We start from the raw sequence: 19679 nt of genomic DNA on the forward strand, positions 1-19679 counted from the left end.
AATGCTATGTTTTGTGATGTTAAAAAGAAGAACTGAAAAATGACAACCTTCTTTTACTTTTAATATGACAAAGATCCTGTAGATTTTTACTGAAAACCAAACAAATCTGTTATTTTTCTGGTTAACATCTTTTTTTTTTGATCATTTGGAGTTAGAGCTGCATGATATTATGAACTTTAGCATCTTGGTCACTAAGATCTGTTGTAGACGTGAGAAAGAAAAATGGTGAAAGTCAATCCAGGAGGCGAACTGTTGTTGGCAAGTAGAGTGTGAATGCACAGCTCATGAAATATTTTTGTCTACCAAATATTACATGCAAGCATTTGTTTGTAAATGCACACTTTAAAATGTAATGATGACTGTCATTCAGTATATTTTGCAGCCTTCTTTGTATGTACTGTGTTCTTGGATTTATTGTGATGCTGCAAAAAACCTTCCCTATCTTTAGCTTTCCAGGAGATATCTGTAGAATTCAATCTGAAGATGAATCCATTACACCTGGTTCATACTCACCATTTCTGTCCTCTCAATAGAAGCACACCTGCAGGGGCCGTTTCTGAAAGGTTGCAGCCAGTCATCCACATTTTTGTAACTGTCCACAAACACAGGAGCAGCAACGTAGAATCTGAAAGCCCAGCTATTTTTTTAAGCATATGCACAGTTCAGTATAACCACAGAGGTATTAGTTATTGTAGAATGTTTGATAGACTTGTAAAAATGACTAAAAGTTATACTTCTGATGCCAAACGTTGTAGTTTAGCTTGTATTAGGAAATCACTTCCTATTCAGACTTATTCTGCTTCCAGTTGTTGACGCAGAATCAAAGGCATAAATGATGCATTAGGATGATGCTGCGCAGTGTTTTGGTAATATGTTGTGGTGATTTGGTGCCAAACATATCTGGTCCTGAATTTCAGTTTTCATTTATCAGACTATTACACACTGTCCCACAATGTTCTGGAAGGTTTTAGTCGGGCCTGGATGGCTTCTGTCTTTTTTGTTTATTTGCAGTGAGCAGATCAGGAGTATTCATTCATTTCCCGTTATGTCACATCTTATTCCAAAATGGATTTATCAAGTATGTTGTTAAAGACTCCTGGTTATTTTCTTTTATTATTCAAATCTGCAGTAAGATTTTCAGAAAATTATTTTCTAGAAAATACAATAATTAATATCTAAGAAACAAAGTATCTTTTGGGCTGCACAGTGGCGCGGTGGCTAGCACTGTTGCTTGCAGCAAGAAGGTCCTGGGTTTGACTCCTGGCCGGGTGTCTTTCTGCATGGAGTTTGCATGTTCTCCCTGTGCATGCGTGGGTTCTCACCGGGTACTCCGGCTTCCTCCCACAGTCCAAAGACATGCCTATTAGGTTAATTGGTGACTCTAAATTGCCCTTAGCTGTATGAATGTGTGTGGTTGTTTGTGTGTTGCTCTGCGATGGACTGGCAACCTGGACTAAGTGGAGATAGGTACCAGCTTCCCCACGACCCATTATGGAATAAGCGGTAGAAAATGACTGACAAAGTATCTTTTGTAATGTGATGCATTAACAGGTCAAATGTCTGCCAGCAGCTGCCACAGATCCCAAGATAAAAGCCTTTCTTCTAAACTGAATCAGCCATTGCTGGCTGTCTGGCTCAGACAATAAATTTGATATTTTTGTTTCATTTACATTTCAGATTGGTTGACTTCATTGCCATTACTGATACCCAAAACCACTGTCTTGTTTGTCTGTAGACGTCTAGGGTTTAACTCCTAGATTTGTCTGTCGTTTGCCGGCTTGCAAGAGTTTGTTTCTAAGAACTGATTTGATAGTCGGGTCATGCAGCATGCAGGTTTTTTCCCTTTCAGGAAAAAGCAGCTGACTGAGAATAGGTAGAATGAACATTAGCAGTTTTTTTATACTGATGGCTCAAACTGCTTCTTATGGCTGTCAGGCCTTTATGGGGCTCTGTTGTCAGGATGTTCTCATCTGAACATAAAGTAATTTGATCTGCAGCTGCATAGGTTTTTATTTCCTTTTAAAGGGAACAGGTCTCTAAAGTGATGAAAGATCTTGGCTTAAGTCTATGAAAGAGTTGGAACGTTCTTGGCTAATGCTGAATTCTCTCGATACAGATGTGGAAGGAATTGATTTTGCACTTGTTAGACTTTTCTAAAGAATACAGTGGAAAAGTTTATTTCTCAGGCAGCTGTTTTGTAGATATTTGTTCCAAACAACTTTTGATTGGTCAAATGGGTTGTGATGTTTCTGTTAAAACTGGGTAATGTGTCAGTCTTTAGTAAAGTCTTGTAGAGCATTTTGAGTCAAAGCCTTGTGGGACTTATTCACATTAGGGGGACCCATCTTGTTAGAGTCCCTTTGGAAATGAATTCGGCTCCCTGGCTTTCATGTGGTCCACTGCTGTGGAAAATGTGCTGGAGATTAGGGCTGCAATTTAGAAACAACAAAAAAAACCTCCCAGTGTGAAGCATCAGATTTGTTTGAACAAATGAGGAGAAACGGCATCAGTGGTGCGGCTGCAGCGATGACTCAGCAATCAGATGCCAGCATCTCTCCACACCACAAGCAGCGCGTGTGGAGTATTTCTGCCTACGTGTCCGGGTGGGCATTCACAACTCATTCATGTAATTGTTGTCCAACTTTTAAACTCATAAGACCACAGCAAGGGGTGCTGTGTGTTTGCTCGTGAAAGCAAAGAATGGCTGTGGTTGTAGGAAATTGTGAAAACTGACCATCATGTGTAAAACCAAGGGCCACCGTTGTGATCACTCTAACGGTATGCAACATCAAATTACTCAGTTTACTTTCAAACTAAACAAAAGGTTGACTTTTTGAAGAAGTAGACGTTTGTTTTTTAGGATTTGTTATTGTGGGAGCTTTAAAATCTAAATCTGAGTTTCCTGGCTCTTCAGGGTGACGTGGGTGTCTTTTTTTATCCTGTATGATTGATAGAGGACTGGCAACATAAGCCAGTCACCTCCCACAACAGTCATCACATTTTGGATTCAAGTACTGCTTGACCATTTTTGGCAAATATGCAGTGCCTTGAAAAAGTGTTAATACATTCATACATTCTTTCACTTTTTGTCATGTTGCAACCACAAACTTTTGCATTTTACCAGGATTTTTGCAATAGACAGACACTGTTTAAATCCAGTGTAACCAGCCTTCAAAACTCACCAATAACAGTAAATAGAATCCACCTCTAAATCCTAAATATAGCTGTTTCAGACAGTTTTCAGAGGCTTGTTGCAGAATATTAGTAAACGAAGAGAAGAGCCCGAAAAAGCTGACAGGAAAGAAGGTATTTCTGCAGGAGAGGCAAAGATCGATAGTTCCGGCAGGTGAATCTGTTAACAGGATAACTCATGGTTGTGCACACCAGAAATCTGGCCTTTACCTAACAGTGGTATGAAGAAAGCCATTGTTGAGAGAAAGCCATAAGAAGCCCTGTTCTTCGTGCCGTTTAGAGAGACACAGCAAACAGGGATAGGATGGTACTCTGGCATACATCTAAATGTGGTGTCTGTGGCGGAAAACTAATGCTGCATGTCACCCTGAACGTAACATCCTCACTTTAAATTATGGTGATGGAATCACTATACTGTTGGGGTGGATGGTCAGTGTTGATAGGAAAATGGATGCAGCTAAATGTTGGTCAGACCTGTAGAAAAAACTGTTAAATGCTGCAAAAGACTTGAAACTAGGCAAGATGTTCACTTTTCAGCAGGACAATGACTTTCAATTTACCTTTACAGTTAAAATGGTAAAGAAAGTATATTTGTATTTGAGAATGGTCTAGTCGAAGTCCAGACCTAAATCCCATTAAACATCTCTGCTAACTTAATAAAATTATATTTAGACCCTATCCATCTGATCTGACAGAGAATGAAGAATGAACCAAAAATTCAACCTCTACATGTGCAAAGCCCATAGAAATAAACCCAAAAAGACTTATTGCAGCAAAAGGTGGTTCTACAGAAGTATTGGCTCTGGGTTTGAATATTAATACACCACAAACCGTTCTGATCTTTCTTTGGAATTAATTTTAAATCTGGATCATTTTCCTTCTTACTTCACAATTTATTTTGCTAACCCTAACCCCAATAAAGTAAACCTCTGTAGTTGTAACTTTAGACATCATGGACAACGTTCAAGGGCGTAATAATTTAGTGCTGTGAATTATTTGCTTTTTTCCTTGGTTAGCCTGACTACTGCACATATGCTAAACTAAAGTGAACATCTGAAACTGAAGTTGTGTTGATGGAGAAATGCAATGTTTATTACAAAGGACCAAAGGTATGTTTCCAGTAGATTTAATAAAATAGCTTTCACATTTATCTTTTGTATGTGGCAGAAAACCTATTTTGCTGCCCTGTTCCTAAAAAGCTAGCGATTGGAAGAAGGGTTGCATACAGAACCTAGTCTTTCTCAGTACTAGGTAGCTTGTTGATCGTTGAAATCCTCTCCAGAGTCTCTGCTTGTATTCAGATTACTGCACACTAATGTTTGAGCAGAACAGGAGCAGATTGTTTGAAGGGAGAAGACCTGAAGGATGAAATTTCAGATTCCTTTCACAGTATTGGATAGCTGGACAGGAATGCACACCTCGTCTGGGTTTGGAAAAACTTTGAGGGCCGGGTGGGGGATGTGGAATTATTTAGTTATGAGGCAGCATGTGTGCTGTGTTCAGAGTGTTTACAGCTTGGCAATAGTAAAGAGTATAACGACAAGTATGATATTTAATAGAAGACCACATTGTAATGACTTTTACATTATTTTTTCCACAAGACTAGTCCCATCAGTCTTTTTACTCTCATATGACTCAGATGATCCAATATTTGCCGCAAAATATCTCTTAACATCCATTCGCACAGTCCGATTTCTCCTGAACCATTTCAACCGTTTTCCTTTAGACTTTCTTTGGCTAAGTCATCTACTAGACATGATTTATTTCCAGTTGACTAGAGGCTTTGGTTTGCTTAGTGATGTAGCTCAGAATTGACTTTGGAAATCAATTAAGACCAAATCAATTTGTCGCATTGTCTCAGCCATTTAAAGAATAGCAAAAACAAGCATTTTTTAAAAGTGCTTTTTGGACCATTTGTGGGTGTAATTAGGGATGTTTGTTGATGTTTTATTTTGCTGTGAGATATTATTTGTGGAAAATTCTTGATGGCTGTAGCTCACAAATTGGTGCTGGAATCTTAAGCTTTTTAAAGCTGATGTTTTTATAATACATTAATCCTCAGTCTTTGAAAACTTAAACAACATTATTATTAACAACATTGTCTGTGCTCTTTATTCAGAAGAGCCTTTGTGTGTCATATAGATTGAGAATAATCACCCAACAGTTTGTAGGTTTCTTTACTTATAGTGTAATAGAAAACAATTTAAAATGTGTATTAATTTGGAGCAACATTTGAAGACAGGTTTAACAATAAGAGCAGAAAATCTGAAAAAATGAGAAGGAGCCACTTTGTTTTCCAGGTGTGGTAATTAAAACCAACAATAGGAGGAAGTGCATTCCCAATACAACTCTTATTTGTGGAAAGGTGCCACATTAAATTTTGTGTGAACCACTTTATTCTGCCGTCTAAGCTTGAATATGTTCACAGTTCAGCCTTGTCCAGTCAGATACAAAGATCTTTGCCACAGACTGAGACCAAAATCGCACAATAAGATATATACTTCCGAGTTTCACCGTCTTCAAGCCCTGTGTGCTTTTTGATGATTCGTGACCACGGCTACTGCTAAAAGGTTGCACAGTCAATGCATATCTCACCAATAAAAAATAGGTTACTCTGGTAACACAGATGTTAGGAGGAACCTGTTGACACATGCCTGTGACATAGGAGGAACAGCCGATGAGAACCAATGCTGCCAGAATTCAGTGTTTTGAAATACAGTTTTTGTCGCAAGAAGTCATTGGCTGCTGCGGTGAGTTAGAGACAGACTGGGCTTGGGTCAGAGCCCTTTTAAACCCCTCTGTAGTCTGCCAGGTGTTGTCTTGAAGCTCCTGTTCTCAGCTTCTTTTTGGCTGTGTTGGTTATAATCTGATTGATAAAGCCCAGTAAGATGTAGTTTTGGAAACGATGCCTGGGATGCACTTTGCGAGGGGTGATGTTTGTTTGTCTGTGGCAGGCAGCTTGGTTACAGGTCTGATGTATTTTATCAGCACAGCACTGTTGTGATGTGAAAATAGCTGATTGAGATTCAGTTTTTTTACCTTTACTCTCCATGGCAGTCAACTGTCCGACTGAAGAGGTCACTTTTGGATGAAGAACCTTTTTTGGTATTACTTAGATGAGGTGTAGGACTGTGGGACCAAAATTGATGAATTATTTTTAATACTTATTTTTTGCTTGCTGGTTTAAAAAACGAACAAAAGTTGGCGTAGTCTTTAAGGATTCTTTGGGTCAAAAATGGGGGTGCAGAAACATAAGCTCGCATCCCCACTAAAAATGGTGGACTCCACTTTCTCTGTTGTTTAGCTGCCTATAAATGTAAAAACTCTATTGAGCTGCATGCCTGGAGAGTGTTAACGAAAAAAAAAATCATATATTCTCTTAATTAAACGGGAAGATATTGGGACAGATCAAGGGCAGGATTGCTGCATGTTAAGACACCACCACAAACGTCTGTGTCAGCATCGACGAATTACATTGATGAGTCAATACATTCTGTCCAAAACAGAAAGAAATCTTTTCTTGGACTTGTAGGTTTAATCCATGTCTAGGAATCTGTCATTATCCTTCAGATTTTCTCAATTGGGGTTTAAAAGCTTAGAGTTTGGAGGTTATGAAAATGTAGACTTTAATCTTTTTCAAGGAGATTACATTTTCACAGCTTTAGCTATAAGACTAGTTGAACAACTGCTCCTGGCTTTGTAGGGTTAACACAATATATTCTGATTTAAGATAATCCCAAACATTAAAGATAACTATAACGACAGTTGGTCTTTTTTTGTGTAAAGTTGTTTCTATTTGGACGTACAGCTGTTAGGGGAGTGCTGGTCTTTCTTTAAAATTGTGTACAAACTGTGTTGTAATGCCACCACTTAGTCCAAATAGTTTTAGTCAGTAGTTGAAACCAAAAACACTTAATCTCCACCCACGTCTCATAGCTCAACCATTAAAGGCAATTTATGCCCTCTTTGTGCACATATGGCTGTATGTTTTTTACTTTGTCGCTTTCAATGTAAGTCAGCATGGCTGTTAGACATGATATCAACCAAAGGACTAATCTGAGTTTGCTTTAGTATTCAGAGGTAAGTTTCAGATAGTAGTAAAACATGGCGACAGTGGAGGAAGTTGTCTTTAATGTTCGTTCTCAGAAGAGACTTAAAAGGAGGCACCTCAGTAGACAGGTGGTCTGCATGGCCATTAAAACATAGCAGCATGTGGATGAAGAAGTTCTACCATTTCCCTTTGTTTCCTTTGTTCCTTTCACGATCGAAGGTGAGCTATAGCGGACCACATATATAAGCTAATAGAGACATACTGCTTCACCTGAGGGACATGTTAGTTTACTGTCCAATTCAGAGGAATTTCCATGTATATGTTTAATAAGTTGGTTGAACTTAATAGTTAATTTTAAATGGTTCTTCATCCAGTTGTCTTAATCAAACCCTAGTTTTGCCTGTTTCATCACTTTGCATAAACAATCTGTTAAAATCTTTCAGACTAACCTGCATCAGATGATTCACTCACTACAGAAGTTGGTCAAATCTGATAAAACGTCACAGATGAAAACAGACTGACAAGGGTCTGCACCTGGATGTTCAGAACATTTGTTCTCAGCAGGAGACTCCTACTGCTCTCATCACTGTGATTACCTTGAGGGATGATTGCAGTTCCTTTTATGCATATGTTAAGGCACGGGGAAGAAGAAATCAGCTGCCTGATTGTAGTTTTGTTGGGTTTGGGTGAGTCAGGGCATGACTCAGCTGTGGTTCAGTTCTGTGGTGCTGAGCTTTTCCTGACTGGGCAAAGGCACTCAGCACACCCTCTCTAAATTGGCTCAATGTTAAACGAAGAGGTGGTTATTTTTATGAAAGGAGAAGGAAGCTTTGTCAATTTGAGTCTGTTGCTAGGATCTTCACATATCTTGGCCATTCTTCTATGGTTAAAGTTATACCCAGACCATGTTTTGACTCTAATACTGTTTTTTGTGAGCACATTGGTCTTTGGGTGTGCTTTGTGATTTTTGCCAGTGCTATAAAATGAGTAGCGCCAGTGTGCGAGCCTCTGAATTGCTGCGTAGTGCAGCTCTGTCAACCCAGACGTCTTACCTAAACATCACACTGAAAGCTTCACTTTGCACATTGTGATTGCAGCGACGGCGGCTGCAGCCCTCAACATAACATGACAGATGGGGAGTGCATTTGAAGCATTCAAGATCCCCCTCCCCCCAGTGTTCTTTACTTTAAATTGCATTTGGAGTCAATTTGGGCTTTTGTTTAGAACCAGAATAAGTATTGCATAGGTCTGTGAGCATAGTGTGTGTCTGTGGCTGAATTGTTTTTAGTTTTCCAGGTATGCAGCATGTTCCTCTAACAAATGAAATCACCTCTTCCTGAGCTTATTTTTTTTCTCCATCTCCCATACCGTGCTGAGTTTTTCTTTGTCTGGAATCCTTCTCTTTTGACTCTTTGACAGCCTGAGAGAAGCTGGCTTGTGAGAGAAGAATGCTTCTTTGATTTGCCCACTTGCTGTCACTGTGAATTTGATCCTCAGGAGGCAATGTGGCCTCACACACAACCATTCACACACAATTCACCCCGGTGGATGGACATTCCCTTTGGCAGGACTCCCAGATGGCGCTGCAGGTTCTGTGTGGGCTGCAACAATAAGACTGAGTGATTAACTACACCGCTAAAAAGGCTGAGCAGTACTGAGGTGCGACGAGATGGTTAATAGGCATTAACCTTCCTTTTTATTCCAGCTGACAGCTCAGGATGCTTAGAAAACGGTTGCCGTTGAGTAATTAAGTTTTAAACCTGATCTTTCTATTTCAGTTCTTACTGCTGAAATGTGAAATTTCTTAAAAAGCCATAAAAGACAGTTCTTTACTGAGTTTAAACATTCCTGCATATGCCATTATGTTTTAGGAATTTCAAGTGCTTTTGTGGAGATACTATCTTGGTTCATTTTACTATCACACATTGAATGCTATTAGACTTATAGATTTATGTGCCATTATGCTAATTTGCTAAATGTATTCAAACAAAAGTGCCAATAATTGGAGTTCTCTGTGTTATAAACTCATTATAAAAATTGTCCACTTCCCTATTTTGGATCCTAATAATAATTTCCCCTGGTACTGTGATTATGTGCTTGATTAGGTTGTTTAGATACAGACATTAGTTGGTACCTTTCACAATTTAAAATGTAAAAATTGCATAAACAAAACACCCTAATGAATTTCATGTAGTATTTTGTGGCAGCACCTTTTGCAACAATCGCGGTCAAAGAGCAAGCTCTGTACTTTACTGTGAGATGTCTACATTTGCCAAGAGGTGGTTTGGCCCACTGTTTCTATACAAACGTCTCAGTGTGTATTGTTTTCAGATGTTTCCTAAAGGTTCAATAGGATTAAAATCTGGATTTGTGGAGGGCTTTAAAAAAATTATGAATGTATTTTCTCCTCACCCATTCTTGATTGCTGATAGATAGATAGATAGATAGATAGATAGATAGATAGATAGATAGATAGATAGATAGATAGATAGATAGATAGATGTTCACACCACTCTCATCAGCATCTCAACTAGATTAAAGCCCTGTTTACACGACAACAATCCATTGAGAACAAGGTTCACACGGCAACAGTAGAGAACTGAAATTGGTGTAATTGCAACGCCACTAGTTGGCGATATGTTCTTTAAAAACTCTACAACTTGTGCAAACACTCCCTGCTTACAAAGCGGGGCAGAAAATTTGCACTTTGTTGGAGAACTGTTGTTAGATTCAAAAGAGTCAGCAGCACAAGTAAGTACTCTGCAGTCTGCCATTGTTGTTGATATCTTTGTCTTCTGTGGGTTTTAAATGGGTCAGCAGACATTATGTTGTGAGTATTATTTTTACTGATTCTAACAGGACTTCCCTGTTAGAAAGATTGTTTTTTTCCTGTCTACAGGTCCTTCTCAAAATATTAGCATATTGTGATAAAGTTCATTATTTTCCATAATGTCATGATGAAAATTTAACATTCATATATTTTAGATTCATTGCACACTAACTGAAATATTTCAGGTCTTTTATTGTCTTAATACGGATGATTTTGGCATACAGCTCATGAAAACCCAAAATTCCTATCTCACCAAATTAGCATATCATTAAAAGGGTCTCTAAACGAGCTATGAACCTAATCATCTGAATCAACAAGTTAACTCTAAACACCTGCAAAAGATTCCTGAGGCCTTTAAAACTCCCAGCCTGGTTCATCACTCAAAACCCCAATCATGGGTAAGACTGCCGACCTGACTGCTGTCCAGAAGGCCACTATTGACACCCTCAAGCAAGAGGGTAAGACACAGAAAGAAATTTCTGAACGAATAGGCTGTTCCCAGAGTGCTGTATCAAGGCACCTCCGTGGGAAGTCTGTGGGAAGGAAAAAGTGTGGCAGAAAACGCTGCACAACGAGAAGAGGTGACCGGACCCTGAGGAAGATTGTGGAGAAGGGCCGATTCCAGACCTTGGGGGACCTGCGGAAGCAGTGGACTGAGTCTGGAGTAGAAACATCCAGAGCCACCGTGCACAGGCGTGTGCAGGAAATGGGCTACAGGTGCCGCATTCCCCATGTCAAGCCACTTTTGAACCAGAAATAGCGGCAGAAGCGCCTGACCTGGACTACAGAGAAGCAGCACTGGACTGTTGCTCAGTGGTCCAAAGTACTTTTTTCGGATGAAAGCAAATTCTGCATGTCGTTTGGAAACCAAGGTGCCAGAGTCTGGAGGAAGACTGGGGAGAAGGAAATGCCAGAAGTCCAGTGTCAAGTACCCACAGTCAATGATGGTCTGGGGTGCCGTGTCAGCTGCTGGTGTTGGTCCACTGTGTTTTATCAAGGACAGGGTCAATGCAGCTAGCTATCAGGAGATTTTGGATCACTTCATGCTTCCATCTGCTGAAAAGCTTTATGGAGATGAAGATTTCATTTTTCAGCACGACCTGGCACCTGCTCAAAGTGCCAAAACCACTGGTAGATGGTTTACTGACCATGGTATCACTGTGCTCAATTGGCCTGCCAACTCTCCTGACCTGAACCCCATAGAGAATCTGTGGGATATTGTGAAGAGAACGTTGAGAGACTCAAGACCCAACACTCTGGATGAGCTAAAGGTCGCTATCGAAGCATCCTGGGCCTCCATAAGACCTCAGCAGTGCAACAGGCTGATTGCCTCCATGCCACGCCGCATTGAAGCAGTCATTTCTGCAAAAGGATTCCCGACCAAGTATTGAGTGCATAACTGTACATGATTATTTGAAGGTTGACGTTTTTTGTATTAAAAACACTTTTCTTTTATTGGTCGGATGAAATATGTTAATTTTGTGAGATAGGAATTTTGGGTTTTCATGAGCTGTATGCCAAAATCATCCGTATTAAGACAATAAAAGACCTGAAATATTTCAGTTAGTGTGCAATGAATCTAAAATATATGAATGTTAAATTTTCATCATGACATTATGGAAAATAATGAACTTTATCACAATATGCTAATATTTTGAGAAGGACCTGTACACGACAACGGAGACTGAGATGTTTTCAAACCATTACACTCTGGAACCTGTTCTCAAATTGAACCATTTTCAGAGCAGACGTGTAAATGAACAGTAGAAATGCAATTAAACTTTTCAGTTTTCACCAGAAAACATTGTATAAACAGGGCCTAACATAAGGTGTGGGTGTTAAGGGCACCTTGAGTCCACACAGCTAGTCAAATATATTATGCATATGCAGAGCATGACGGACTGATACTTAAAATATGGTATCCTTTTAATCAATTGAATCATTTATCAGGAAAAATAAAGCATTGTTTAAAGAAGCTCTGGGGGCTTTTTATAAGGATCTTACTTTAGAGCCACAGGGTTAGCGATGGTTTGTTAGGCGGGTAAATTAAGTCTCCATGTATCAGCATATGAGCATTTAATGTCCAAGCTTACAAACAGCATCTGTTCCATTAGAGGAGAGTGGTAGTTAAAAAGAGTGTCCTATCGTCAGGAAGGGGACTTATTTTTATCTCTTTGACAGCTACTCGTGAAGAACCTTAAATGCTCCATCCACAGCCAGATCTGCGCATGAGTCAAGTTTCTATGTCGATAAATTCATTTCTTCAGCCTCTTCTTAAACGTCTAATTAACCCAAAGGCAGTTTCAAATGTCACTTAAAGGAAATCTTCAGATCCTTCATGACAGCCAATCGAGCTAGAAGTAATTTTATGATTGTTGGAAAATGACACCTTCCCAAAGGACATCTTGTGGTGTCGCAGCGGAACGGAGGTCTTGCCAGCACAAACATGGCTGCAGAGGAAAAAAAATGAAACCGAATTTGATGGTATCTCGCTCCACCGACCATTTATGTTTAAACTTGCATTTTGGCTCTGAAGCAGGCAGATTACATGTCTGGTTTGCACTTTTCGGCTGATAACGGCATAATGTAGCGTTTAGTTGTGCTCAGATTGGTATTGATGTGGAGATGATACAGAATGCTTTACATCATGTTTGCTTTATCACTGGATTTCACATGGCTGTTTTTTTGTTTTTTTTTAATGGGCAAAAATCTGGCATCAGTTAATGTTGCAGGCAACCTTGTTAAGCTTTGATGCATAAAGCTGTTTTCATGTTGTGTAGCTTTTAGTTGTAGCCCATGGAATCTTGTCTGTGAATTTTCCCTTTGAGCTCAGTAGTAGTAGGCCAGTTGATGGACCCAGTTTGGGTTGGAAGGAGATTTATTTACTTCTTTTCCCCTCTGATGATGGGCTTTAGGAAAATCACTTGTCTGTCATGACTGAGTCATCCTAGGGCCATATAACTGCAAATGTACTCATACCCCTGAAACTCTTCCCCTATTTGTGATGTTACAACCACAGACCAGTGTATTTTATTGAGATATGTGTGATAAAATTAGAAATTAATGTTTCACTAAAGTGGAAGAAAAATGGTACATGGTTTTCACTTTTCTTTTTAAATTTCTTTTTAACATCTGAAAGTTGTGCTGTGCATATGTAATCAGCCTCCTGTACTATGATACCCATAAATAAAATCCAGTGCAATCTGCTTCTTTCCAAAGTTATGTAGTTAGTACATAGAGTCCAGCTGTGTGTGATTGAAGCTCAGTATAAATCCAACTTTTGCTGTGAAGGCCTCAGAGGTTTGTTTAGAGAACATTACTGAAGACCATGAACAGAGCAGACAGGTTCTGGGGAAAGTTGTGGCAAAGTTTAAAGCAGAGTTAGGTTATAAAGCAATAACACCAGCTTCAAATATCTCAGAGAGCTGTTCTTTTCATTCTTTGATATTAGAGTATGGCACAACTACAAACCTGCCAACATATGGCCATCTAACCAATACTAACAGGTCAGGCATTAATCAGAGAAGCAACAAAGAGGTCCATCATAACTCTGGTTGAGCTGCAGAGTTGATGGGAAGCGTAAATACAGGGTAATCCTTGAAGAATACCAGTTAGAGGCTGCAAACGGAGTAAGAGCTGGGGTTGAGATTCACTTTCCAACAGGACACGGTGCTAAACATAGAGCCAGAGGTACAAGGAAATGGTTAAGATCAAAGTTTATTCATGTTTTAGAATAGCCCAGTCAAAGTCCCTACCAAAACCCAAATGAAAAATTGTGCCAAGACACAAGAATGTTGATGTTCGCAGAAAGGCCAAAACAATGAATTGGATTAATCGAGATTAATCGATTATTTAAATAATCGTCAACTAATTTAGTAATTGCGCAATCATTAACTGGAGAATACAGACTGTAAAACATGCCATTTGCTGAAAGAACAATCCCGTCAGGGCAGTAATTAGGCCAAAACTGTACAAAATATGTTTAAGATGAAAAACCGTCTTTATCTGTAAATATGCTTTATGTAGAACTCCTTGTGGTAAAGTTTTAGCTTCACCTGGATCTTATTCTGTTAAAATCTATTTTATTTCCTTTTGCTATCTGATTATTAATCAGTTAATTGAAAAAATAGTCAACTGATTAATCGATTAGGAAAATAATCGTTAGTTGCAGCTCTAGTTCACAGATGCTCTCCAGCCAATATACCTGAGCTTGAATTATTTTGCAAAGATGAATGGGTAAAACTTTCAGTCTCAAGTTATGCAACACGGGTAGGACCATATCCCAGAAGACGTATAGCAGATATTTATGTAAAGAAATGTAAAACCATGTCAGTTTCCTTTTACTTCATAATTATCCTCAAATTTGTGTTGGTCTGTCACATAAATTGCCAAAAAGAAGAAATAAAACGCATTGAAGTTTGTCTTCGTAATGTCACAAAATGGTGAAAATGTTCCTGGGTTATGAACTCGTATACAAGACATTGCATAATTCACAACCTGATCATTGCAATTAAACATATAAAACAAACCCAAGCCAAAGCATGAAATACATTAACATATTGCTTTTGCCCTTTTTCTTGTCCTGCTGCTCTTCCCTCAGGTGTGTCCTCTTGCCTCTCCTGAGCGTGAAGCCTCCTCAGCAGTCACTGTTCCTGCTTGTTGACTCTATCGACGAAGGCTCTCATTTCGGTGAGGGTGAGCAGAGGTCCTCGCCGGGGTCTCCCAGGACGATTGCCGAGCTCCTCGCTAGTCACCATGAGTTCCTGCCTCCCTGGCTGCTGCTTATCTGCTCTGCGCGTAGGCAGAACAAAGCCATCACCAAACTCTTCACAGGTATATTACCCAGCTCTGCCTGCTAGTTACAATCAGCAGTTGAGGTAAAAAAGGAAGTTTACATGAAGCTTTAAGGCAACAGTATGAAGATTAAAATGACAGTCTCATAGATTAGATATTATTTGCACTTATCGGTACACATTTGTCCGTAGCGTGACTTGTTTGCTGTTAATATCTTTTGAGTTGTAAACATGTGCGCAGCTTTCCACCAACTATCCATGTCTGCAAGCATCAGGATCACCAGTGTTAGTGTTGCAGCTTTTCTTTGCTCTAAGAGAATGTGGAATACCAGCTGCTATTATCTCCTTTACTCTGCAGAGATGAGAAGGCATAGCATTAATCAAGAAGCTCTCCGTGTGGGAGGATGTGTTTTCTCTGCAGGTTCACATTCCAACACTACTAAATGTGGGAGCTCTTTATGATCTCACCTCATGTCTTCAATGTTACAGATTTCACAGTTTTTGGGGGCCATAGTGTTTTTAGGGACGCTAAATGTGACATATTAATGAAAAATACACTGCTCAAAAAGATAAAGGGAACACTCAAGTAACACATCCTAGGTCTGAATGAATGAAATATTCTCATTAAATACTTTGTTCTGTACAAAGTTGAATGTGCTGACAACAAAATCACACAAAAGTCATCAATGGAAATCAAATTTATTAACCAATGGAGGCCTGGATTTGGAGTCACACACAAAATTAAAGTGGAAAAACAAACTAGAGGCTGATCCAACTTTGATGTAATGTCCTTAAAACAAGTCAAAATGAGGCTCAGTATTGTGTGTGACCTCCACGTGTCTGTATGACCTCCCTACAACACCTGGGCATGCTCCTGATGAGACGGAGGATGGTCTCCTGAGGGATCTCCTCCCAGACCTGGACTAAAGCATCCAACTCCTGGACAGTCTGTGGTGCAACGTGACGTTGGTGGATGGAGCGAGACATGATGTCCCAGATGTGCTCAATCGGATTCAGGTCTGGGGAACGGCCAGGCCAGTCCATAGCTTCAATGTCTTCATCTTGCAGGAACTGCTGACACACTCCAGCCACATGAGGTCTAGCATCCTGCATTAGGAGGACCACAGGGCCAACCGCACCAGCATATGGTCTCACAAGGGGTCTGAGGATCTCATCTCTGTACCTAATGGCAGTCAGGCCATGCGGCCCTCCAAAGAAATGCCACCCCACACCATTACTGACCCACTGCCAAACCGGTCATGCTGAAGGATGTTGCAGGCAGCAGATCGCTCTCCATGGTGTCTCCAGACTCCGTCACGTCTGTCACATGTGCTCAGTGTGAACCTGCTTTCATCTGTGAAGAGCACAGGGCGCCAGTGGCGAATTTACCAATCCTGATGTTCTCTGGCAAATGCTAAGTGTCCTGCATGGTGTTAGGGTGTGAGCACAACCCCCATTTGTGGACATCGGGCCCTCATACCATCCTCATGGAGTCGGTTATTAACTAATTGTGCAGACACATGCACATTTGTGGCCTGCTGGAGGTCATTTAGCATTTTCCTGTTCCTCCTTGCACAAAGGCGGATGTAGAGGTCCTGCTGCTGGGTTGTTGCCCTCCTACGGCCTCCTCCACGTCTCCTGGTAGCGCCTCCAGGCTCTGGACACTACGCTGACAGACACAGCAAACCTTCTTGCCACAACTTGCATTGATGTGCCATCCTGGATGAGCTGCACTACCTGAGCCACTTGTGTGGGTTGTAGAGTCCGTCTCATGCTACCACGAGTGTGAAAGCACCACCAACATTCAAAAGTGACCAAAACATCAGCCAGAAAGCAAAGGTACTGAGAAGTGGTCTGTGGTCCCCACCTGCAGAACCACTCCTTTATTGAGTGTGTCTTGCTAATCGCCAAAGATTTCCCCCTGTTGTCTATTTCATTTGAACAACAGCAGGTGAAATTGATTGTCAATCAGTGTTGCTTCCTAAGTGGACAGTTTGATTTCACAGAAGTTTGATTTACTTGGAGTTATATTGTGTTGTTTAAGTGTTCCTTTTAGTTTTTTGAGCAGTGTATATATAAGTTATTCTGTGTCGTTTTGAATCAGACAAAATTCAGTACTGAAAGCAGCTGTAGTTTGTTTTTCTCTCTGGTGAAGTTCCTCTTGCTGTGAAGTGATATATCAAAATAATGCAATGCAATGAAATGAAAGTGTCTCAGATTATTTCATGTTTGGTACATTTCAGTGGAGCACATGGGATGGGAATAATATTGCGAGGTGCATTTCAGTCATTTAATGCAGGGGTGTCTAAACCTCTTGCCAATTGGGCCAAAATTGTAATGTTGAGAGTTTTTCTTAAATTAATGTGCTCAACAATAAACTAAACATGGAATATTTTAATGAAAGAAAATAAATTGGACTATTTTCAGCAACAAGAACAGGATATCGGTCACTCTTTCTACAAAGATTCTTGCTGTAGCTTATCAGCTGCCTGTGGTGGTTGGTCAAATCTGTACCATTATTGATTTGCAGTCAGGGGCCCCAGAAAATCATTCTGAGAGCTACAAATGGCCCCTGCCCATACTTTGGATGCCCCTGGTTTAGCGGTGATGGAAAAACAAATTTGTAGCATAGATGATTGGTTAAAAGATTAAAGTAAGAAGTTTAAAATTGTCTTTAGGGGTCTGATTCAATAAACTGAGAAGCAAGCTGCCTATCTTATAACAACAGTGAAGGTTGCACAATATTAAGAAAACATTTAATTCAAATAATGTTGAATATTGCGATGATGATATCTGTTGGGATTAACCCAACATTGTTCTAATACTATTTAGTTTTACACCGTCACATTGTCCCCACTACTTTGTGGTGCTTTATCATCTCAGTCACTAACATCTTTATCAGGAACGGTCTTTAAGTTCATTCAGCTGGCCAAATACAGTACTGGCCTGCAGAGGGTGAATGTGTAGCCTACCAAATATTGCATCCAGGCAGTTGTTTTTGTCTGTTTTTGTTTGTTAAAGTGTACACATTGAAACTGTAATGGTGAACATATTGTGCAGCTCCAGTAAGAGCAGGTCCTCCCCCCTCTGCTCTCTCAAACCTTTTACAGGGGTCCCTACTTTGGTTTATTTTCTGGATCAGTATTGAAACACTGTTTTGCAAAACTTTGAGCTTGATGGAAGCAACAGTTGGGGGATAAAATGGGCTTTCTTTCAGCACGGTTTGCATTAAAACATGTTTACTGCGTCATCCTGTGTATATGCTCTGGTTCAGATAATAGATTTGATTTCTCATCCTCTTATGTTTGAATCCGATGTGCTTCTCTTGTTATGTCTGACGCGGCTAAAGGGGAGCTTCATCTCAAAACTGTCTGATAAATTGTTATCTCAAATGTCTTTATAGATAGGTTTAAATTCTGTTTTCCTTCCTTTGTGATTGCCAAGCTTTGCCAGGCTTTTATTGTAATTGCCCAGCAAATGGTTTTAAAAGTAATAGTCTCCTTTAGAAGAAAGGAAAAGAGCCCAATCCACATTTCAAATGTCAGGCCACAATTTGCGTTCTTTCTTGAAACTTTTTAAGACTTGCCCATATCACCGTTTGTCCTTTTGTTTTAAACATTTTCCAGATTTACAGACATGATTTTTTCCATATTGCAGCTGATTTTTAGCAGCCATTGTTTTCTCCGGATTCAGACTTCAGATTTCAGTTGTCTTGCCTCTTTTCCTCTCACATAAGCTGCTTCGGGCTCAAACACAAACATACTGAGACTTTACTCACGTCTTCATTTTGTTCCTTCTCATGAAAATCAACTGTGACTTTTCTTTGTTTGTTCTAGACTGGAAAAAGACTTCAGAGTATCAACATGAGGACAAGTGTCCCCTAAAAATACCCTGCGTAGTGTTTACAGTTAGACGGTGGTGCCAGAAAAACGTTCAAGCCAGCTTTTTTTTTTCATAAAGTGGTTTATTTTGTCTCGGGTGGAGCATTCTGTGGGTTTTCCAATATTCCAAACTTATTTTAATGAAACTTTTTAGATCAGAAGATTGGCCTAGTCATTTTTGAGGCACAAGAAGTAATTTGTAATCCTGAGAACTTCTACGTTCTTTGGACAGGAAGTGGCCAGAAGAAATGACTTATTCCCAAAGAGCAGCTCTCTGAATTCCTCAGTCCATGCTGAACTGTTATTCCTTGTCTGTCTGCGAGTGGAATGTACTTTGGGACATTTTCAACACCTCTGAGACTGAGCAGGAAGACGGAGGCATTCTGGCTTTTGCAGCAGAATGCCTCACTCGCATCCGCTCGGCTAATGCCTCGCAAACAAAGAGCGGTCTGTCCATGAGGAGCAGAACAAGAATTTAGCAGTGTATTCTTTCTGGCTGACTAATATTATATGACCACTCCAGTTTAATTTGCTCTAACGCTTCCTGTGTTATCATTTAATGGGAACAAAGTTTTATCCCTGAGATGGAAGTCATACTGAAATCTCAGGATGAGTCAGTCCATAGCAGGGGTTATTCTTCTCTGTCTCATGTAACAGCAGACATATGGCTAAGGCTTGCTTTCCCTGGGCTTACCCCTTCTGTAGGCTGTGCTACTGTAAGGGCATGATAGGGGTAGCAGAGTGGAAACACTTAGGCAGCGATTTTGTTTGGAGCTGGGAAGAATCTGTGCCAATTTAACAAGGCCTCTGGCAGGGAGAGAGCAAAGGAAGGGAGGAGGTGGGGGGGTTGGGTGTTTAGCTCAAGAAAAAGATTCTCATATTTTTTTTAAAAGCTCAAACCTTAGTCTGTCATAAATATTTTCTTCTCAGTA

General features: G+C 40.0%; 1 protein-coding gene across 1 annotated transcript in view; it reads left to right on the plus strand.

Moving 5' to 3' along the window:
- ankrd50 (ankyrin repeat domain 50) overlaps positions 1-19679 on the plus strand; it is a 45151-nt gene that overhangs the window by 5873 nt on the left and 19599 nt on the right. The window contains exon 3 of the mRNA XM_047353731.1: positions 14674-14906. Within this exon, the coding sequence (XP_047209687.1) occupies positions 14674-14906 (233 nt within the window). The remainder of the gene's footprint in view (positions 1-14673; positions 14907-19679) is intronic.

Source organism: Girardinichthys multiradiatus, chromosome 23, assembly GCF_021462225.1.
Source record: "Girardinichthys multiradiatus isolate DD_20200921_A chromosome 23, DD_fGirMul_XY1, whole genome shotgun sequence".
Lineage (NCBI taxonomy): Eukaryota > Metazoa > Chordata > Actinopteri > Cyprinodontiformes > Goodeidae > Girardinichthys > Girardinichthys multiradiatus.